Source organism: Sorex araneus, chromosome 7 (genome assembly GCF_027595985.1).
Source record: "Sorex araneus isolate mSorAra2 chromosome 7, mSorAra2.pri, whole genome shotgun sequence".
Lineage (NCBI taxonomy): Eukaryota > Metazoa > Chordata > Mammalia > Eulipotyphla > Soricidae > Sorex > Sorex araneus.
In genome coordinates, this window is record NC_073308.1 from 16,933,052 (window position 1) to 16,953,387 (window position 20,336).

At 43.9% G+C, this 20,336-nt stretch overlaps 1 protein-coding gene across 8 annotated transcripts in view; it reads right to left on the reverse strand.

The window, feature by feature from the left end:
• Nucleotides 1–20,336, reverse strand: part of ESRRG (estrogen related receptor gamma) — a 597,387-nt gene that overhangs the window by 167,474 nt on the left and 409,577 nt on the right. For all 8 annotated transcript variants that reach the window (XM_055144537.1, XM_055144534.1, XM_055144533.1 and 5 more), the window contains one exon: nt 14,625–15,040. In XM_055144537.1, the coding sequence (XP_055000512.1) occupies nt 14,625–15,027 (403 nt within the window). In that variant the 5' untranslated portion in view covers nt 15,028–15,040. The remainder of the gene's footprint in view (nt 1–14,624; nt 15,041–20,336) is intronic.

A 20,336-nucleotide genomic window follows, 5' to 3' on the forward strand; every position in this document is an offset into this window, starting at 1 on the left:
GTGTGGCTCAAACCCGTCCCCAAAAACTGGTCATAGAACTATACCAGGTTCATCTTGCAAGTCACAGAGCAGAGAGTGGGAAAAGGTCAATTCCACTTCATTCACCCTAACCCCGAACCCTTCACCTCCTCCTTTGTTGCATGGCTTGAGGACAAACACTGAGCTTTGTCCAGTCCTGGACTTTGAATCTACCCTCAACTGGCAAAGATCTGCCATTCCAGCATCTCTGAAGAACCTGACTCTGATTCTCTGGGAGGGGCCCTGCCTGTGGCCAGAAGTGGTGGTGTCCAGCCACTACGGGCACCCCCACTCCAGCAGGAAAACAGGGGACACACTGATGTGGGAAGGAGGAGCCCAGACACCAGATGGAGTGCCCTTCAATGACCTTTTATCCCTTAAAAGATGAGGTGAGAGACTGAAGAGGCAGTCCAACAGGTAGGACACACGTACACAGCCAGGCCAGGTTCAGTCTCTGGTGCAGCATATGGTCCCCTGAAAACTGCAAGCCCTGAATACTGCTGGGTATCATACAACAAACACCCCCGCCCCACCCCCCCAAAAAAAAACCCAGGTGCTGAAGAGACAGTCCAGGGGCTGAGGTGTTTGCTTTGCACACAGCTGATTCTTGTCCTATGCCCAGAATAGCTTATGGTACCCCTGAGCCCCACCAAAATTGATCCCTGAGTACAGAGCCCAGAGTAAGACCTCAGAACCATCAGGTGAACCCCAAACCGAAGAGCAGAAAATGAATTTTTTTCTTTTGTTTTCAGAATTTTATTAGCATTTGGGTCACTCATACTCCACCAGAGAAAATTCTGACACACACATCTTAAGGTCCCACCGATAGCTGGCTGGCTTGTGGGTGAAGGTCAGGCTGAGCTCCTAAAAGGGGAGAGGTGAGGGAGAGGAGAAGAGGCAGAGGGTCAGTGAGGCTGCTCAAAGGCCAAGTGCAGGCTTAGCTGGTGCGAGCCTTGGGCTGGAGTCCCACTGGGGAGTGAAGTGACCCTGAGCAATGAGCCAGGGCTGGTTTCCCCAAAAGACAAAAAGACAAGAGCCAACCCCCAGCAGCAGGCTCACCTGCCCCTCCTGAATGTTGTCAGTGCTGGGGTGTCAGCACACAGACTGTCTCATGCCCTCTGAAGGGGCTGAGGCCACTGGGCCCTGGACCAGGTGCCAGTATACAGACCCTGCCACCTTGAACACAGAGCTGGAGAACAATGATGCAAAGTAGGAAAGGGGTCAAAGGAGATGTATCCTGACACTGTGGTCCCCAGATCTGGCATCACAACCTGCCCTTTATGGCCTGCATTCTACAACCATGAACTGGACACAGGTGTCATGCATGTTTACTTCAACGAGAAGGAGGAAATACTTTTTCTAAGCCCAGGAGATGTCTGCCTTTAGCACTCCACCTCATCCAGGGCTCAGGAGACAAGTGAGAGGGAGAGGGAAAAGAATGAGGAGGGAAATGGGGCCCGGGCTCATGCCCAGCACAGTCACATTACCTGTGCTCACCCCAAACCCACCACCTCATTTTTGTTTTCTGTTTTGTTCTGGGTTTTGGCTTTGGAGTCATCAGGGGTTAATTACTTCTAGCTCTGTACTTAAGTGGTGCTTAAGAGACCATATGGGGTGCCAAAGATGGAACTCAGGTCATTCGCTGGCAAGGCAAGCACCCTACCCACTGTACTATTGCTCCAACTCCAACATCACCTTAATGTTTTCCCCTTTGCTGAAGCACAAAAGGGGAACATTTTTATACATACAACCTGGTGAGAAGTGAAATAACATGCCAAGACTTGGCTTAAAGCATGCAGAACTTGCTCTCCCTTCAGAGGAAGGCAGGGAAGTACTATAAGGTGCCTTGGATCACTGAATATTTGGGCTCTGAGATCTAGAGTTTGAACATGCACATAAGCAGCCTTCATCAGACTGACGTCATGTGAAAATGAACTGGCCATTCACCAGGGAAGGTGAGAGGAAACTCACCTCCAGCCAGTTTCAGAGATGCTCAGAGAGGTTGAGAGGCATTCATACCACCATTCCAATGTTGATTTGTTTTTGGGGTGTGGGGGTGGAGGTGCTGTTGGAATCACACCCAGAAGTTCTCAGTGCTCATTCCTGACTCTGGGCTCCGGATCCATTCCTAGGTCGTGCTTAGTGAACTATAAATCATGATGGGAATCAACCTGGGCTGCTGCATGTAAGGCAAGTACTTTAATTCCTGTCCCATCTTCTCTGCAAACATCACTTTTTTTTCTTTTTTTTTCCAGTGAATCACTGTGAGATACTGTTACAGACTTACAAACATTCTTGAAACACCAAAATCAACTTCCATGGATATCTCTCATTTCTTCCCTAGAATTCCTGGGTTCAAGGTGAATATTACTGAAGGCAAAGCATTTGCCAAGATCTCTCAATGCCACCACCTCCTTTCTGGCCAGAATGGATTTATACTTCTATTCTAAAGCCACCTCTTCATCTTGACCAACTAAGAGTCCAATGTCCAGGCAGCAGCCTGTGCTTTGGTGGGCCCCGGCCACTTGCTACTCTGGTCTTTTCTTCAATACAGCTCCCCCAACATGCAGACTGAGCCAGGATCTGCACGGGGACCTCATTTATTGCACCCTTACCATCTGGACTCATTATAAGCCGAATCTCTCTGTCTATTGAAACATTCACCCATCCAGAATGGGAAACCAACCAGGTACTTACAAAAACACTCGGCCATTGCCTTAAATTTGAGGGACCCCACCCTACCCCTTCATCTGAGTGCTGGTGTTTCCACATGCTCATTTCAAACAAAAGCAAAGTCTAGCCAATTAGAATAAAACTGCCACAACCAATCAGCAATGGCTGCTTCACATTCCACCATGTTTATAGAACGGTGGAAGTGATCCTCAAGTGTGGTTAGATCAACCCTCCCTTGTCTTCCACAGACCACAGCAATGTGTACAAAAGCCATGGTTAGATCACCCATACTATGATCCTAACCTATGTTCAAGGCAGATTCATTGCACAGAAGAGATTCCAACTCATAAGTTCCAACATAAGCTCATGCTCTGAAGCAGACCTAAGTTAAAGTCATGGCTAGAAACACTGGGATACCAGGTGAGGCAGTCAGCGGACTTTCCCTACAAGAACCCCATTTTTCAGAAAAGAAGTAACATGCAAGGGTGAGAGCCAGCCCTGATCCAAAGCCTCTGCCTTTCATCATGAGGAAGGATTGCTGAGCAACTTAAATTGCTTTAATGCCATTGATGGTCTAGAATAGGGAAAAAAAGTCAATTGCCTGTTCTCCGGGTGCTTTGTGCAATTGCCTTTGGAGCTACTGTCACAGTTGGAGAGGAACTTCTGTGGGCTGAAAGTGGCTGGGTGAATCTGGACAATTTTGTTTTGCTCTTGCCAGACGCATGGTGCACAAGGGCAGCTGTGGGCGAGGATAGGGTTGCTCTCAGAGAATGGAATCTCTCAACACCTCCAAAAGAAATCCCTCAACTTCTCTCCCTACAACTGGGATCTGTGGGGAGTTTAATTCCACAGAAACCAAACACAACAGGTCACCAAAGCAACAGGGGTCAGGCTATAAACAATGCATTTGGAAGATCCCAAAATAATGCTATTGTTCATGACAGGGAGTGAAAGGAATCCAGAATCAAGAAAGAGGCTTATGCGGTGCATCTGAGAAGGAGTGAGTGTACCAGAGACACAGAGCACTGGATGAATGATGGAGAATATGAACATCTCTCATCCAGGTAGGTGGACTTAATGACTTTTAACTTTGAGGAACAGACTTATTTTGGGGAAAGTTTTCCCTTCTTTGGTGTGAGATATGCTCCCTGAGTTATATGAATGGTCATATCAACCCCACTTTTAAGCTCTTAAAGTGCAAGAACCCTGCCCTAGAATTCTTCTTCAGAGCCCTATACCTCCCCAAATTCGATGTGAGATATATCCCACACCAATATGCTTATGTACTTTCCTTACTACACATTTTAGCCTTGAGAAAAGGTTGCCTACATTAGAGTTGAAAGAACAAAAAAGAGACCCATTATCAAAATACTCTTGGCAGAAAAAGAGAGACACTGCTTTCTGCACCAGTTCTCCTTGGATAGAAAGTGCGACTTTGTACGCATTACCAAATAGAACAGTGAATTCATCTGGCAAGTGGGCACACACTTGGATCACATGCTTTGTGAGCAAAGTGACTCTGAAGGGGGAAGATGATCTCACAGCAATGGAGGTTTAGCCTTGCATGTTTAGGGAGAGTAATGAGTTCATCCCTCCTCAATACTCATCCTAATGATTTTCACATTTCTAACCCTGACTCTGGGACTATTTATATTTCCCAATTTTTTATTTTAACAACTTAATGGAGTGGAATCTTGTGAACTAAAAATCAGTCTAAAGCTATCCAAGGGATATAAAGCTTTTTAAAAAATACCAGGCAGAAGGAATGAGGGCACAAAGAGCACAGATTCTGGTTTGTAACGAGACCCAGTTGTGTTTGGACAGTTACTTCTTGTACCTCAAATTTACTCTTTAAAAAAGGTCATGTAATCATAATACAATACTAGTATCCGATGCATGGGATGGCTAGAAATATTGAATGAGATAACGAGGGGTCAGAAAGGCAGTACAGTGGGTAGAACACTTGCATCTTATATGCTGCCTGATCTCCTTCCAAGAATGATCCCTGAGCACAAAGCCAGGAGTAAGCCCTGAGCACTACTGGGTGTGGACCCAAAACAAAACAAAACAAAAGGATAACTGGTGCAAAGTACTTAGAACACCAGGTGGCACACAGTGCAATTGGATTTGTCTGTTCTTCTGATGATGAAGGAACACATGCTTCATGGGTGACAGAAGACAAAGAATGTGAGGTCAAAAACAACTCCTGATATTATCCACATACATAATTACTCTGGACAATGCTCAGGAGCTAAAAGATGAGATCTTCAACTTTGGGGTGTATCTGAAACCCTGGAAAATATTTAAACACTTGGACTGGAAAGGTAGTACAGGAGGTATTTCCCTGAACGTGGCTAGGCATAAGCCTCAAGCTGAAAATAAATAAATAAATAAATGAATAAATAAACAAACAAATGAATGGAATGGGAAACTTTCCTGTGTATTTTTATTACTACAATAAAAAATTTAAAATAATAAAGTTAACCATTATTTCTTGTTCATTCCCTCCTACTCCCCACTGGCAGGGATCAAGCTCTGAGCCTCATACCTGCAAAACATACTACTTTATCACCTATGTTACTTGGAGAGAAAATGATGTCTGAAGGTCATCTTTTTCTAAATTTTGCTTTTGTATAAAGGTTGAAATTGCATAAGTGAAGTTTGACTACTAACATTACTAAATTCCCACAATTGGGAACTTCAGAAGAAAGTGGATTCATACAGCAGATACAGATTACCCACTCTGGGGTGCTAAGTTTATCAAGAAATACATTAGTAAAAATGAAGAGTTACTCCAGATTTACATTAAATGATAATAATGATTGTAACCTAATCATTATTCCTCACAAGTAATCTCCTTTACCATGAGTCAAAGGTCAAAAGTCAAAATGGCCCAAAGGGGCAGGATAGATAAGACAGGTCAAAGGGCAAGTGAATATAGTTTGCTTTGCATGCAGAGGAGGTCCCTCTTCCATCCCTGGCATCACTTGGTCCCTCGAGTATAACTGGAACAATTCCTGAGCACTGAAGAGGCAGTAGCCTCTGAATAATGCCAGGTATGGTCCAAAAAACAAACAAACAAAAAAGGAAAGGCTCAATGACCAATAGAAAGAAACCCTTGGACTCTGACTATAAACCTTAAGGTAAGGTAGGAGGGGTTGGGTTTGAGGAAGGGACAGACTAGAATTGACATAAGGACAGTGAAGGGTCTTTAGCACATTGGAGAAAGTGGTGCTACAGTAACTTTATGTACCAAAAATAAAAGCACAAACACTATGGTAACCATGTCACCTCAATAGTAGCAAAACAAAAGATTTTAGGTGACTTTCCAGAGTGAAATAAATCCAGTGTATCTGATCCACGTGGAAATGGCACAGCAGTTCTGGCATTACTGAGAGAAATGCTGACATCAGAAGGGCACAAGAGAGTCAGGGTCATCTACTGTCCTATTCTCTTTTCCTTCATCAAATTCAACCATTACATTTCATCTTCGAAAATAATCAGTTCTTTTATCCAACCCAAGTTTTAACTTTTTATCAGCCACTCTCAATGTTGCTTTGTTGTAATTTACATGGATTCAGTCCTCCCACTGGCTGAGCAACACAACACACACAAGTGTAAAGGACTGATCTCTACATTCAGACCCTTTAAAGAGTGAAACTATGGGCCCTAAATGTGACTAAGGTGGCAAGCACATGCTTTCCAACTGGAGTTCTGGGTTTGAACCCAGGGAAGGTGTACCCTGTCCCCAGAACCACTGGGTGTGGCCCTAATGCCTCCCAAGGTCTGTCAGGCTTGGAGCACCACACAATAGCAAATAAAAATGAAAGAAAAAACTAAATAATATGAATTCAAAACATCTTTATAGGAAAATTGTTTTCAGTGTAAACAAACCATATGTAAAGCTGCCAAGGAAGGGTCTTCCAAATAAATATCTTGGGGTCAAGATTCCTACAAGGGAGATAGAGACGAGGAAGTTTGGATCTACCAATTACCCAGCTATGGCCTGAAGTCAAGTGAAGCCTGTTTGTCTGAGCCCCAAAGCTCAGAGCAGTAAGAGAGGAAATGGGAGGATCACACAAAGTGCCTCAGCTCCTGCTTTGCATGGGCAGGCCTGGGTGGATCCCCTCATCACACAGGCCCTTGAGGAAGTGACCCAAGTGTGTGGAGTTGGGAGTATCCCCTGAGCACTGCTGGGTAAATCTCCACTGGGGGTGGAGATTAAGACTGAGATGCTCCCCTCATGTTAACTATTTGACTCTGCACAAAAAGTGACTGATCAGTAGCCCCTGAATGACCTCAGAAGTAATAGCACTTTGGGTCACTCCTCAAAGTCAGAAAATAGAACAGAAAAGGAGTCACTACTCATTTCTCCCAAGAAGTGGTTCCAATTAACTCAAAACCAGGGAACAGAAGTGCAAATTAGGCTGTTTCCCACAATATCCATTCACAGAAGACATCTTCTCTACCAACAAAGTCAGCAATACTAAACTTCACTATTAAAATAAACACAGAAGCTTAGCAATTATAATAGCCAGAGAGGAATAATCTCTCTCATTTATAACTTGGCAACATGACTGCATTTCAAATGCTCAGACGAAATTGGCATCAAATCCAAGAAGTGGCAAAGTCAATTCAACTTGTCACAAGAGCGAGCTCAGAGTTAAAGCCAATGAATTATAGATAATATTTCTTTTTATTACCTTAATATTTAATACTGCATCCAAACTGATAATCACAGAGATTCTTCATGTCCATTTAAATATTTCTGGATTATTCGAGCTTTTAATCATAGAACCCATTAGAGTTTCTAAGCTGGCAGTTAGAAGCTGGGGGAGTTGTTTCCTCAAGGGATAACATTTTCATATTTTTCCCTAGAAGGTTCCCAAGACACTCAACTGCTCTCTGGGGCTACTGATATTCTCTTCTAAGACCAAACAGCATACAAGGAGAAGAGGAGGTCAAAGGCACTGGGCTGACCCCAGGTTTCCAGAAGGATCCAGATGTGGAGAGAAGAGCTCTGGGCTGTGGCTCAAACCTTAGCAAAAGACACCAAACTTGTAGCCACAGGCAAATGCCTCCACTTGAATGTTCAAGGTTAGATAAAGCCTCTTATCAGTTTCCCACCAGAAGCCCTGGGTTGTAGATGGTGGCCACTGTACTGCAAAGCCTGCAGCAGCTCTGGACACAAGTTCCCTGGAGCTGACCTCCTGCAAGGCCAAGGGCAGCTGTCTGGGAAGGGTGGCTGACATCCTCTGCCCCCTGGAAGGCATCTGCATCATACAAGCAAACAGAATAGGTGTGCCTTGGCAGCTGGGCACTGCGATTGAGAAACGTTCCCACATGGGCAGAATGGGCACGTGGGTCCCAGTGGGCTCCTGTCCTGGGTCTATCCATATAAATATATAAATCATGTGGATTTTACTTTTCACTCATAGATAGAAGAAAATGTCAGGGGTTAGTACTTTCAACATTGAATAATAAAATATGTGTTGACTGGGGGGCAGTATAAGAGTATATTTCTTTTTCTCCATAACAAGAGTCCAAGGGAAAATGCTCAAACAGAAACCTGCGTCCACTGCTTATCCTCCCAACCCCAATTATGTACTTATTTAAGAACTGAGGCCCAAACTGAAATTAGAAAAGAGGCAAATGATGATATCCTACACTCAATAATGAATAATAAGCACAGAGGGCAGGGAAAGGGCTCACAGGGATAAGCATGTGCTTTGCATACTGGAGTTCGGGTTTGATCCCAGCATTGTAAGGTTGCACATACACTGCCACAAAGACCCCTGAGCACTGTTTTGTGGGTGAGATCCTCCAGACAATACAAAAACACATAAATAATAAGCTCCAAGAATGATAACAAAACCCTTGGCACCATGGCAACTCTATCTAACAATGGCAAAGAAGAAACTGTAGAAAAGGGGGAAAATCCCTAACTTTTGCCTCCTTGAGTGCTGAGCTAATTCAACAGTTGTCTAGTCCACCACTGAAATATGACTTTCTGGTTGATTTTCACTGGAATCTATGACTCATCACCTTTCATGACTGAAAAATTTTATTCAACTTCAAAAAGAACCATTTCTCATCACTTTCATAAGGTGTGTTCCAGAAGTATTCCTAGGTCTCTCCATTTCACAAGTATTCTGCCCACTGTTAGCTGCACGTTAAAATCCACCTTAGAAACAAATGATTATCACATGACATAAAGACTTAATAAGGGCAAAATATGACACTCAGCCACCTCTTTCAGGTGCCTTTGGGGCACATGTCCATTAGTCAAGTCAGGGAGAATGGACCAGAGATAAAGTCACACATTACCTAATGTCCCTAAGTGAGATAGAATGTTCCTTATTGTTATTATTATTATTATTATTGGAGAGGGGAAGTTTGGGCCACACCCAGAAATACTCAGGGGCCATTCTAGGTTCTGTGCTCAGCAATGACCCCTGGCAGTACATAAGGGAGCATATGATACCTGCAAAAAAATGAACTCTGACCTCTGTCTAATGCCAGGCACAAACATCACATCAAAGTGGATTAAAGACCTCAATATCAGACATGAATCTATAAGGTTCATAGAAGAAAATGTAGGCAGAACTCTCCATGACATTGAAGCTAAAAGCATCTTTAAGGATGAAACAGCACTGACCATGCAAGTGGAAGCAAACATAAACAAATGGGACTACATCAAACTAAGAAGCTTCTGCACTTCAAAAGAAACAGTGACCAAAATACAGAAAGAGCCCACAGAATGGGAAAGAATATTTACCCAATACCCATCTGATAAGGGATTAATATCCAGGATATACAAGATACTTGTAGAACTGTATAAGAAAAAAATCTCCAACCCCATCAAAAAATGGGGAGAAGAAATTAACAGAACTTTCCTCAAAAAAGAAATACAAATGGCCAAAAGGCACATGAAAAAATGTTCCACATCACTAGTCATCGGGGAGGTACAAATCAAAATAACAATGAGATATCATCTCACAGCACAGAGACTGGCACACATTCAAAAGAACAAAAGCAACCAATGCTGGTATGGATGTGGGGAAAAAGGGACGCTCCTTCACTGTTGGTGAGAATGCTGACTGGTCCAGCCTTTCTGGAAAACAATATGGACATTCATTCAAAAACTAGAAATTGAGCTTCCATATGACCCCGCAATACCACTTCTGGAAATATATATCCCCAGGATTCAAAAAAGCACAATATAAATGACATCTGTACCTATATATTCATTGTAGCACTGTTCACAATAGCCAAGATATGGAAACAACCGAGTGCCCTAAAACAGATGACTGGTTAAAGAAACTTTGGTACATCTACACAGTGGAATACTATGCAGCTGTTAGGAGAGATGAAATCATGAAATTTGCTTATAAATGGATAAACATGGAGAGTATCATGCTAAGTGAAATGAATCAGAAAGAGAGGAACACACATAGAGGGACTGCACTCACTTGTGGAGTGTGGGGTAGCATCACATGAGGCTGACACCCAAGGACGGTAGATACAATGGCCAGGGGGATTGCCCCATAGCTGAAAGACTGCTCCATGAGCAGAGGGGAGAAGGCAGATCAAATATAGAAGGGATCACTAATAAAATGATGGCTGAAGGAACCAGTTGGGATGGGAGATGCATGCCGAAAGTAGATAATGGACCAAACATAATGCCTTTTCAGTGTCTGTGTTGCAAGCTAAAATGCCCAAAAGTAGAGAGAGAGTATGGGGAATATTGTCTGCCCTAGAGGCAGGGAGAGGGTTGGAAGGGGGGGGGTATACCCGGGATATTGGTGGTGGGGAATGTGCACTGGTGGAAGGATGGGTGTTTGATCACTGTGAGATTGTAACCCAAACATGAAAGCCTGTAACTATCTCATGGTGATTCAATAAAATTTAATAAAAAAAGAAATAAAATTTAAAAAATTAAAAAAATAGGGAGCATGTGAAGTTGGAGGGATCTCACAGGGGTCAGTTGCATGGAAGATGAGTGCCTTGGCCTCTGTGCTCTCTTTCCTCTGTGGCCCCTGGCAGAATGTTCTTAAGATCTTTACAGCAGCCCTATTCCCTGGAGAGCTTTAAGAGAACAGGAAAAGCTACCAGCAATTAAGGGGTATCTGGTTTTCCTGCTGCCTACGGCCTGTGCCTAGGTTCTATGTCTGGGAATTGAGGATCTGACATCAAGATAATCTAGCTAGTAGATTCTAGATCATAAATTTAGAATTTATAATAGAAATCAAGATAGTAGATTTAGGGCCACCTCTCACTTCTTCAGAGTTCAGTCACTATGATTATTTGGCCATGGAAAGAAAGGCCTGCTCCAATCTTCCTTACAATTACCGCCCTAATTATTACATTAGACAGCCACCATGTAATCCCTTTATTTGCTTCACTGCCTTTTGGGGGCTAAGCACACAGCCCCACAGCAGGCTGCCCACGGATGCCGGTTGCCTAGCCGAGGTCTGCCCAGCTGCCAGGTCTGGGCACATCTAGGTGGGCCAGTGCAGAGTGCTAATCTGGACAGTAACATCTCTGTTCCAGGCTCAAGAAATCCTGAGCACCACCTCTCCGAATGCAGAGTTGAACTTAGCGCCATTCATCAATGCCAACAATTACCCTGCGCTTCACTCTGTTCAGCTTTGGGGAGAGTTTCAGCATCCTGGGGAACCACAGGCAGAGAATCCCAATTGTTCTCTTCCAGTCCATGCTCGGTAAATAACTGTTGCAGAACTATTAATATCTAAGCTACAACTGTCAGATAATTTTTTTTCACACCACAGTTCTATCTTTAGAAATATCCTGAGAACCAAGGAGTTTAATCCCTGCACCAGGGAGGGGTGTGGGGGTGGGGGGATTGGCAAGTCAGAGGCTGGAGATATTGTGGGAAGGACACACTCATCCCATACCCCTTTAGAAATGAAGTTTCCCAGAAGTTGAGAAAATGGAACTGCAGCCCACCCCAGCAGTTCCCAGCCGGTATTTGTGGATTACATGGGGCTGCTTTCACATGCCATCCCTCTTACTTACAGTGTGCACATATCATTAATCCTACTGGATATGCTTATATCTGTGCAGTGAGTCTCAGAGTAAGTAAAAGACAATTGCTAACATTTACATCTCAGATATTCTGACATGAGTATCATGGCACCACTGGACACATTGGCTGACAAGGACCAAGGATCTGAGATGGATTTTCATTTAGTTTTGTAAAAGACTTTTTGCAGGGATGTCCCCCAATAAAAGTGAGTCTTGCTGTCTTCTTGTTTTTCTTCTGGCTCTGGGACTTGACATTTCCTTGTATCCTCAAGTATCCCCACAAGGATGGAGTAATACCTTCAGCTCAAGGTAGAGAATATAGGAATACAATGAACCAATGGATGAAGGATTTCCAGAAGAAAATGTGAATAAAACAACTCCATGCTGAGTCATAACACATGAACAAGTAGCTATTAGCAGAACAAGATAGCAGGCCCACGTGCTCACAATCACTTCTCTTCTATTCTCTGTTGATTGCAGGAAAACAGGCTTCAGTATCTACTCTGGGGTATGAGAGGTCTGACATCTTAAAATACTGAGCACAGAGGCCAGAGAGATGGTATAGTGATAAGGCACTTGCTTTGCATTTGGGGTAATCAGGTTTGATGCTGATATCCCAAATGGTCCCCTGAACCCTGCCAGTAATGATCCCTGATTATAGAGTCACAAGTAAACTCTGAGCAACTCAGGGTGTGGCCCAAAAATCAAAACCAAAAATATACATAACAATTAGCAGAACAGAATCATGGCTGTGCTGAGTCCTCCACCAACAATAATTCTCCCGTACTCCCAGTTTATTTCCTCAGTGTAATATAGTGAATCTAGGAGAGAATCCATTATATTATACTATTTAACTATCAAATAGCACAGAAAATATCACCAAAATACAATGATATTCTGTAGGAAGCTAGAGCAATAGCTTTTAAGATGAGTTGCATTCTGGAGCTAGGGTATGGCTCTATGGGAAAATGATGGACTTGCAAGAGAAAGAAAGAAAGAAAGAAAGAAAGAAAGAAAGAAAGAAAGAAAGAAAGAAAGAAAGAAAGGAAGGAAGGAAGGAAGGAAGGAAGGAAGGAAGGAAGGAAGGAAGGAAGGAAGGAAGGAAGGAAGGAAGGAAGGAAGGAGAGAAAGAACAAGCAAGAGAGAAGAGAAAGAACAAGCAAGAGAGAAAGAAAGAGGGAGGAAGGGGAAACAGGGAGGAAGTGAGGGTGGGAGGATTTTAATTACTAGCTTAAAGGGGGCAAATGCAGATTTAATTTTATGTCAGAAAATACACTGTTACTTATAACTGTAGAACTCAAAAAGATTTGAGAATGACTTATATATATAAGTCTGTGCTGGGCTGGAGTGATAGCACAGCGAATAGGATGTTTGCCTTGCACGCGGCCGACCCGGGTTTGATTCCTCCATCCCTCTCAGAGAGCCTGGCAAGCTACCGAGAGTATCCTGTTGCCCGAGAGGCAGAGCCTGGCAAGCTACCTGTGGCATATTTGATATGCCGAAAACAGTAGCAACAAGTCTCACAATGGAGATGTTACTGGTGCCCGTTCGAGCAAATCGATGAGCAACGGGATGAGAGTGATCCAGTGATACAGTGATACTGCATAATTTGTTCTACTTTGGAAAAACTTTTTAGCAGATTCTTTACAGAGGTCTGAGAAAGGTGACCTAAACTAGAAGATATCAGCTTCCCTGGAGCTGAGGTTCCCATTGTCTGGTCTTGGAGCACCAGAAACTGATTTTGCTGGAAAGAGAAATTCTTTATTTTTTAATTTTTAAAATGTTCTATTTTTTATTTTATTTTATTTTATTTTTTATTATTTTTTTTAGTGAGTCACAGTGAGGGTACAGTTACAGATTCACACCTTTTCATGCTTGTTTTTCCCTCATGCATTGTTTGAGAGCCCATCCCTCCACCAGTGTCCATTCTCCACCACCAATGAACCCAGTATCTCTCCCAGCCCCCAATCCCATCCCCCCCACCCCACCCGCAGGTGGGGTGTCTGTGGAATGTCTGTGGCAGGACATTCCAATTTGTTCTCTCTCTCTCCTTTTGGGTGTTGTGGTTTTCAACAGGGGCATTGAGTGGCCATCATGTTCAGTCTCTAGTCTACTTTCAGCATGCATCTCCCTCCCCGCGCAGGATCTCCAATCACATTTTACTTGGTGTTCCCTTCTCTATCTGGGATGACTTTCCACCAAAATGTGAGGCCCGCTTCCAAGCTATGGTGCCAAACTCCTGGCATTATATACTACTATTCTCGGATGTAAGTCTCCCACTCTGTTATTTTATATTCCATAGATGAGTGCAATCTTTCTATGCCTGTCCCTCAGAAAGAGAAATTCTTGAGCCACTCTTGAGGGAGGGCCCTGGGACCAACACATTAGCCCCTGTCAATGGGGTGATGTGAGCACTCACATTGATGGCCATTGCCTCAAGCTTTTTGATTTCCAGGCACTGGGAAGAAGATACAGAGAGGGAAAGGCCTACACCCCAAAATGCAAGACGACAGCAACTATACAGACACAGGCTTGTTCTCTGGCCTTCCCCACATCTTCACCCCATTATGAGACCCTGTGTGTGGGGTGAACTGATGTTAGCTCATCATCCACCCTCCGCCCTGCACTTCTAGCCAACCCCAGACTTGAGCACTGAAGAGATGGGGCAGTGGCCTGGAGCACCTGCTTCGAAGGCCCGAGACCTAGTCTCAGCACCACAGTCCCCAGAGTGCAGACCTGGTCAGAACTCCTGACTGCTGCCAGAGGTGGTCCCCAGACCAACCATCCAACTGTCCAGCATCTGACACCCATGGAACCAGGCACAGAGGGAAGGAAAAAGAAAACCCACTCACTGAGGGTGGAGGGGCCGGCGGGTCTGCACTCACCTTGGATCGTCCTCTTAAAGAAGGCCTTGCAGGCTTCGCAGGACGCCACACCGTAGTGGTAGCCGGACGCAATGTCGCCGCACACCAAGCACAGTCTCTTGGGCATGGAGTTGAGCATGTACTCACACTTGGTCTGCGGGTCCTCCACTATGGTGCTGGAGCAGTCGTCATACAGCTTCCTTACCGGCCCACTGCCGCCCAGCAGAGGGGCCGAGGGGTAGAGCGGGGGCGAGTCCAGTCCGTTCTGGTGGCCATTCATGGTGGAACTGTAGCTCCCACTGGCGTCCGAGGAGCCCCCTGGGCTGTGCTGGTTGACACTGTCCGTCAGGGAGGCAGGGCTGGAGGGTTCCGTCTTGATGAAGGACGAACAGCTGGAATCAATGTGTCGATCTTTGTTGGACATTCTGCAGAGAAGCCTGCAGTACCGGGAAACACAAATGGGGGAGAGAGAGAAGATGAGGGGGAGTACTCAGAGCCTCAAAGCAGGGCAACTGGAAGGCAGAAAGACAGTGACAGGGAGAGAGAAGGGTGCAGAGTCAAGAGGTGGAGGCGCTGGTGGTGGCATTGGTGTGAGAATACCAGATGCCTGTAACAAGTGTACCACGGACAACTTTAAAAACCAGGATATTTAAATAAATGGGAAAAAATTAAGTAATAGCAATAAAGTATACAAAAAAGAAGAAAAATAAGGCGGAGGAATCCGAGTGTTAAAGACAGTGTTTTGGGGATGTGTGCGTAAGATCTCGGGGCTCTGCATCATGCAGTCTCTGGTCAATGCTGCTGGTTCTACAAGAAGGTCATCAGCATAAGGGCATGACAGGGTTGTATCAAAGCACCAAACCAGACAGCCCGTAAACAAAGCTCTAATCAGCCCATCCCTTTCACTGTTCTCTTAAAGAACCCTGTGGGACTCGCTCTCTGGTTCTTCTGACTTTCTCAGAGGAAGAGAGGAATGACCAAGTGTGCATCTTTCCTTCAGGGACGGCCTCTTCTCTGCTCTTCCACACTGGAGCACTTTGTTCCCAAGAAAATCAAACTTTTTATTCTCAAGACTGAGCCACTGGTTTTTTGGCTCCCTAATGATTCTCAGCGTGCTTCCATAAGCATAACTGTATCTTTTATTGATCTGAGAAAGACACATTGAGAACACAGCCTCCATCATGGGGCTGCTTTATTTAAATGACGCTATTTCATAGTCGTTTAGCAATTTAGAAAGATGTCAAGGATGAAATTCCATTCAGTATTTAAGGATGATTTCCCAGAGCCCACAAAACTTAATGAAATGATAGCTGGCACTGATGAATAAATAAATATAAGTAAGCGCGCCTTTAATTTCCTGTGCCATTGCTTATGAGAGGAAACAGAAAAATCTACCCAAATCTTATGAATACCTGTATCTGGAATGTATAGGAATTTGTTCTGCAGGGGGAAAGTGGCATTTATGGTGACCCTCACTCTCCCCTCCTTTTGGGTTTTTTAACATCCTGAGTCCTAAAAGAAAATTTAAAGAGGCAGCTACTCAGACAAATGTTCCCTCTTATCTAGGAGAAACATACTGCTACTTTCTTTGTTAGTCACATAAGTGATTAAATTTCTGAAAAGGTAATTAGATGAAAAGATAGAATTGGTCCCCCTTTCTCTCTGCTTTGCCATAGTGCAAAACCCCTTTTAGCAAAATCTCTAAGAACCTTCCGAGAGACCTCTCTCGAAAGGAGAGGTGACAGTGGAGAAAGGGACACCAATAATTGCTTCCCAGTGGAAAGTTGATTTATGGGAATCCCACTGGGTAATGGCCATTCACTAGAATTTGGGGGAGTAGTCTCAGAATAACCAACGGGATGCAATTATCTCTGTCACCATAAATCTCATATTTCATCATTGCGCTCCTTCCTGATCTTCTCCATCATCCCCTCCCCCCGCTTGTCCTGTTGCCTTAAAGCCAAGCAAAACACGGGATTTTGAATCCAGGGATTTTGAATTGTTGGACAGAGGCAGTCCCAAGAGCCTCCAGAGAGCAAGAATTTGCCTCTTAGCATGTAGATTTCACCTAGGAAAGTGGGCTGTGCTTTCTTCCTGGGAAAGTTCAAAGAGCAAAGTACAAAAATACTTCCCCCAACTTCATCCTCAGGCTTACACTGTCCACAGGAAGAAGCAGAAGCAGGCACCCTCCACCCCCACCCCCAACCCCCCGCCAGGCTGCAGGCGGAGCCTGTACCCCGCATCTGCTGCCTGTCCCATCACTGTTAATGAGCATGGTAATTAATAGATCGCTCTCCCTGTCTCCCTGCTTGCACTCTGGGCTAAGCACTTTTCCTCCAGTCAACGTCTGAAAGAAAGCGGGTCAGCCCTGACTTACTGCAGCCCAGCGAATTCCTTCTAATTTAGAACGTCCACCACTTCACTTATTACCTGATAATTACCGGACTGCTCGCACATATATTACGATCTTATATGCGAGTTAGAAGTTATTAGGGTACTAAAACATGGTGGTTCCCCTTTCCTCTGGCTCTGAATTCTCACAGCTATGGTGACAATTAACTCTTTCACCATTGGTTCACCAGGCTCTGCTTCTGACACTTCCCTGTGCTGTCTCCCAGACTGAGCATTGCTGGGAACTTCGTGGGTCCCAAAGAGAATTGTCTGCCATCAAGCTCTCTCTCTCTTGATCCTCCATGGTTGGTTATGTCCCAATTTTCTTTTCCTGGGCTTTTTTTTTTGTTTTCTCAAGAATTTCTAAACACAGGCAGCATTCCTGAGTTTAAAATAAGCATGGGCCAGAAGCGCCCCTGTTTGTAGAGCAGCTATTTGCCATGTCTTCCTATGCATGGCAGTGTCAGGTGCCTGGACACCCAGTGCTAGTCTGGAGCTAGCAGTGGGCAGACCCCTCCAATCAGTGAGACACCCAATCTCAGTCCAGACTGTGCAGAAATCTGCTAGCCTTTCCTTCCTGGAAAGCAAGGACAGCCTTGGAGTTTGAGTTCTGGGAGGAAGAGTTGGGACCAGAAACTGTCTTCAGTACCCCAAGCCTGGACACTGGAGCAAGCAAAAGAAACTGACAAGCTGCAAACTGTGTTTATCAAGACTCCCCTTCTCTGCAGACCCAGCTGCTATCCCCCATGGATCTCCTTTATCCAGGAGGACACATGCTTGTCCAAGGTATGATTTACCAAGTGCTCATCCAGCCCGTGGCCCCAACATGACACCAGAATCGTCTCCTTTCATTCCAGGGACAACTTTTAGAAAAAGACCCTGAGAGCACTCAATTTTTAGAAAGGAGGAAGTTCAAAGGAGAGAGTGGAAGAGTTGGGACTGGAAGTTGGGTCGACCTCCAGAGTCCAGGGCAGAAATGTCTCGATACCAAGAGTCTTCAAAAGTGTTCACCAAGTTCTGGAAAAGAATCAAAGAAGGCTCCCACAGAAATCAATTACACAGGCAAAGGCTAAGGGCCAGCAGAGAATACAGCCCCCGTCTCAGCCCTGAGACCTGCCTGGGTATCACCCTGCCTGGGGCTGGAGTGACGCCTAAACAGAAGCTTGGGAAGAACACAGTTGCCACTTAATTACTACTTAGCTCATTACACTGAGCACTTTTGAGACACCACTGAATTATACTCAAACTACAGCGGTCTTAATTCTCTCCCTCTCTGTCTCTGAAATTCTACAGCTCTATTATTCAAGCCTGAAATATTCACAACTATCTATAAATTCAATTGTCAGCTGGTGGGTTTTATTCTAGACTTGACTTCAATCTAAAATTAGAGGCACTAAAATTCACATTAACTCTAAGAGGAATGTAGTGAATAAGACTTTATTTCAAAAGAACACCTTTTTGTCAGAAAGAGCCATTCTGAAGATGATGGCTTTATCTGCTGCCAGAGAGAATAAGCCCAATTCCACGTTGTGCTGTAAATGCAGAAATTTTAGGTCACATTGGATTAATAAAAAAAACTAAATTTAGTAAAGAATTATGAATAGCAATACATGTCACAGAGGTATAGGAAATATTTGTTTTAAAACCACTACCCAATTGTTCTTATTTTATTATTTTAAGAGAAATGAGGATGTGGGAAGACCAACACAAATGACTTTCCAAAAGCCTTCATGCATGCATATATGCAGTAGCAGGAAGAGCCACTCAGAGAGAAAACAACAACAACAATAACCAAAAGCATTTGGTTTCCATACCAGAAACTACATCTGAGGGACTTAACTTCTTTCAGAAGCCAGGAAAATTTCCTTGTTCTAAAAAACATTTGGGAAGCAGTTTGAGACACTGTGGCAAAAACAAGCATAATGCTTCAGCAATAGTAACGAATTACTAACCTCAGGGTTGGTCAAAATTCACATTGGTACTGGAGACTCAGCTGCAGGCAAACAGAACTTCATAGGTCCTGGACTATTTCAAAATGAATTTCTGAGTGGTAATTCACTGTGTATATATGCGTGTATGGACACAAAAGTGTCCTTCTAAATTGCTTCTACGGGGAAATAAGATAATCAGAAACTTAACATCCAATTTGTACTATAATTATCAAGTTTACCTGTCTTGAGGGATTATACCAGGACTGAGGGGAAAAAGGGCAACTTTGAATGAAGAGCCACTAGAGTGAATTTCCACCCTCATCTATTTTTCCATTCTGCACAAAACTTAGTGTGTCATTTTCTTTGTTGAATACTACTAATATAATCACAGCAATGCTCCTTAGGCTTGTATATTGACCCAGTCACCAAACTGTAAGTTCTTAATGATCTCTGTAATTTCATCCTTGGGATTTTGCACAGAAGTTGAATCTATTTGCCGCATTACTGAAAAACAGTGCCTAAAATTTTCAAGAGGAACTTATATGGTCAAGATTTTTGTTTTCCCATTAGACTAAGGAAAGAGTTTTTTTAAAAATGTATTCCTACCTCAGTGACAGACCCAAGTTACTGGTCAATTCTTTATTCTCCTTAAGAGTGCCATTCCATATCTTCTGATTTTACAGGTAGCAATATATAAAAACACATTAATATATACTATCAAACAAGTTTGCAAAGCCACGGTGGAGAGAGGGGAGAGAGAAAGGTTTGGCAGGGGCCAGGGGAAGAGTTCTTGTCTTTGTCCAGGAATCAGGGTTTCAGAAAGGGGAAGGAAGCTACTAAAGTCTCACTGCTGAATACTTATTCAAAACAGGAATAAATCAAGGAGAAGCTGGCCTCCTGCCTTCTGAAATCACCATTAAAGAGGAAAGAATTTAATTCCTGTTGAGGAAATAAAATGAAAAATTTAGGGCCTCTGGGGTTTTGGTTTTGTTCCACTGCTTTTAGGAGAACCTTTCCAAATACTAGTAGGCAGCTCCCAGGGCCCCAGCCTGGCCGGCCTGGTTTCAACTTCAAACTACTTCCCAAGGAGCTTTTCTTTCCTTCTTTCTTTTCTCCCCACTGCAACTAATTGCACACTGGAAAAGTGGCAAAATGTAAATCACTTAGGAACAAAATGGGCAGCAGCTGCTATTGTCAGGGAAGCAGGGGTGCTGAAGAAAGGAAGAGCAAGCGAATGAAGTGTCATGTCAGAAATCAAGCGTGCAACGTGTGATTTGAGAAAACATGACTACTTTCTAGAGACAGGGTGTCATTATGGCATCTCAGTAATACGATGCTTTGACAACTGCAGGGTCTAACATATCATCATTGCATTAAGGTACACTGGCTTAGTTGGGGAAGGAACAGAAGG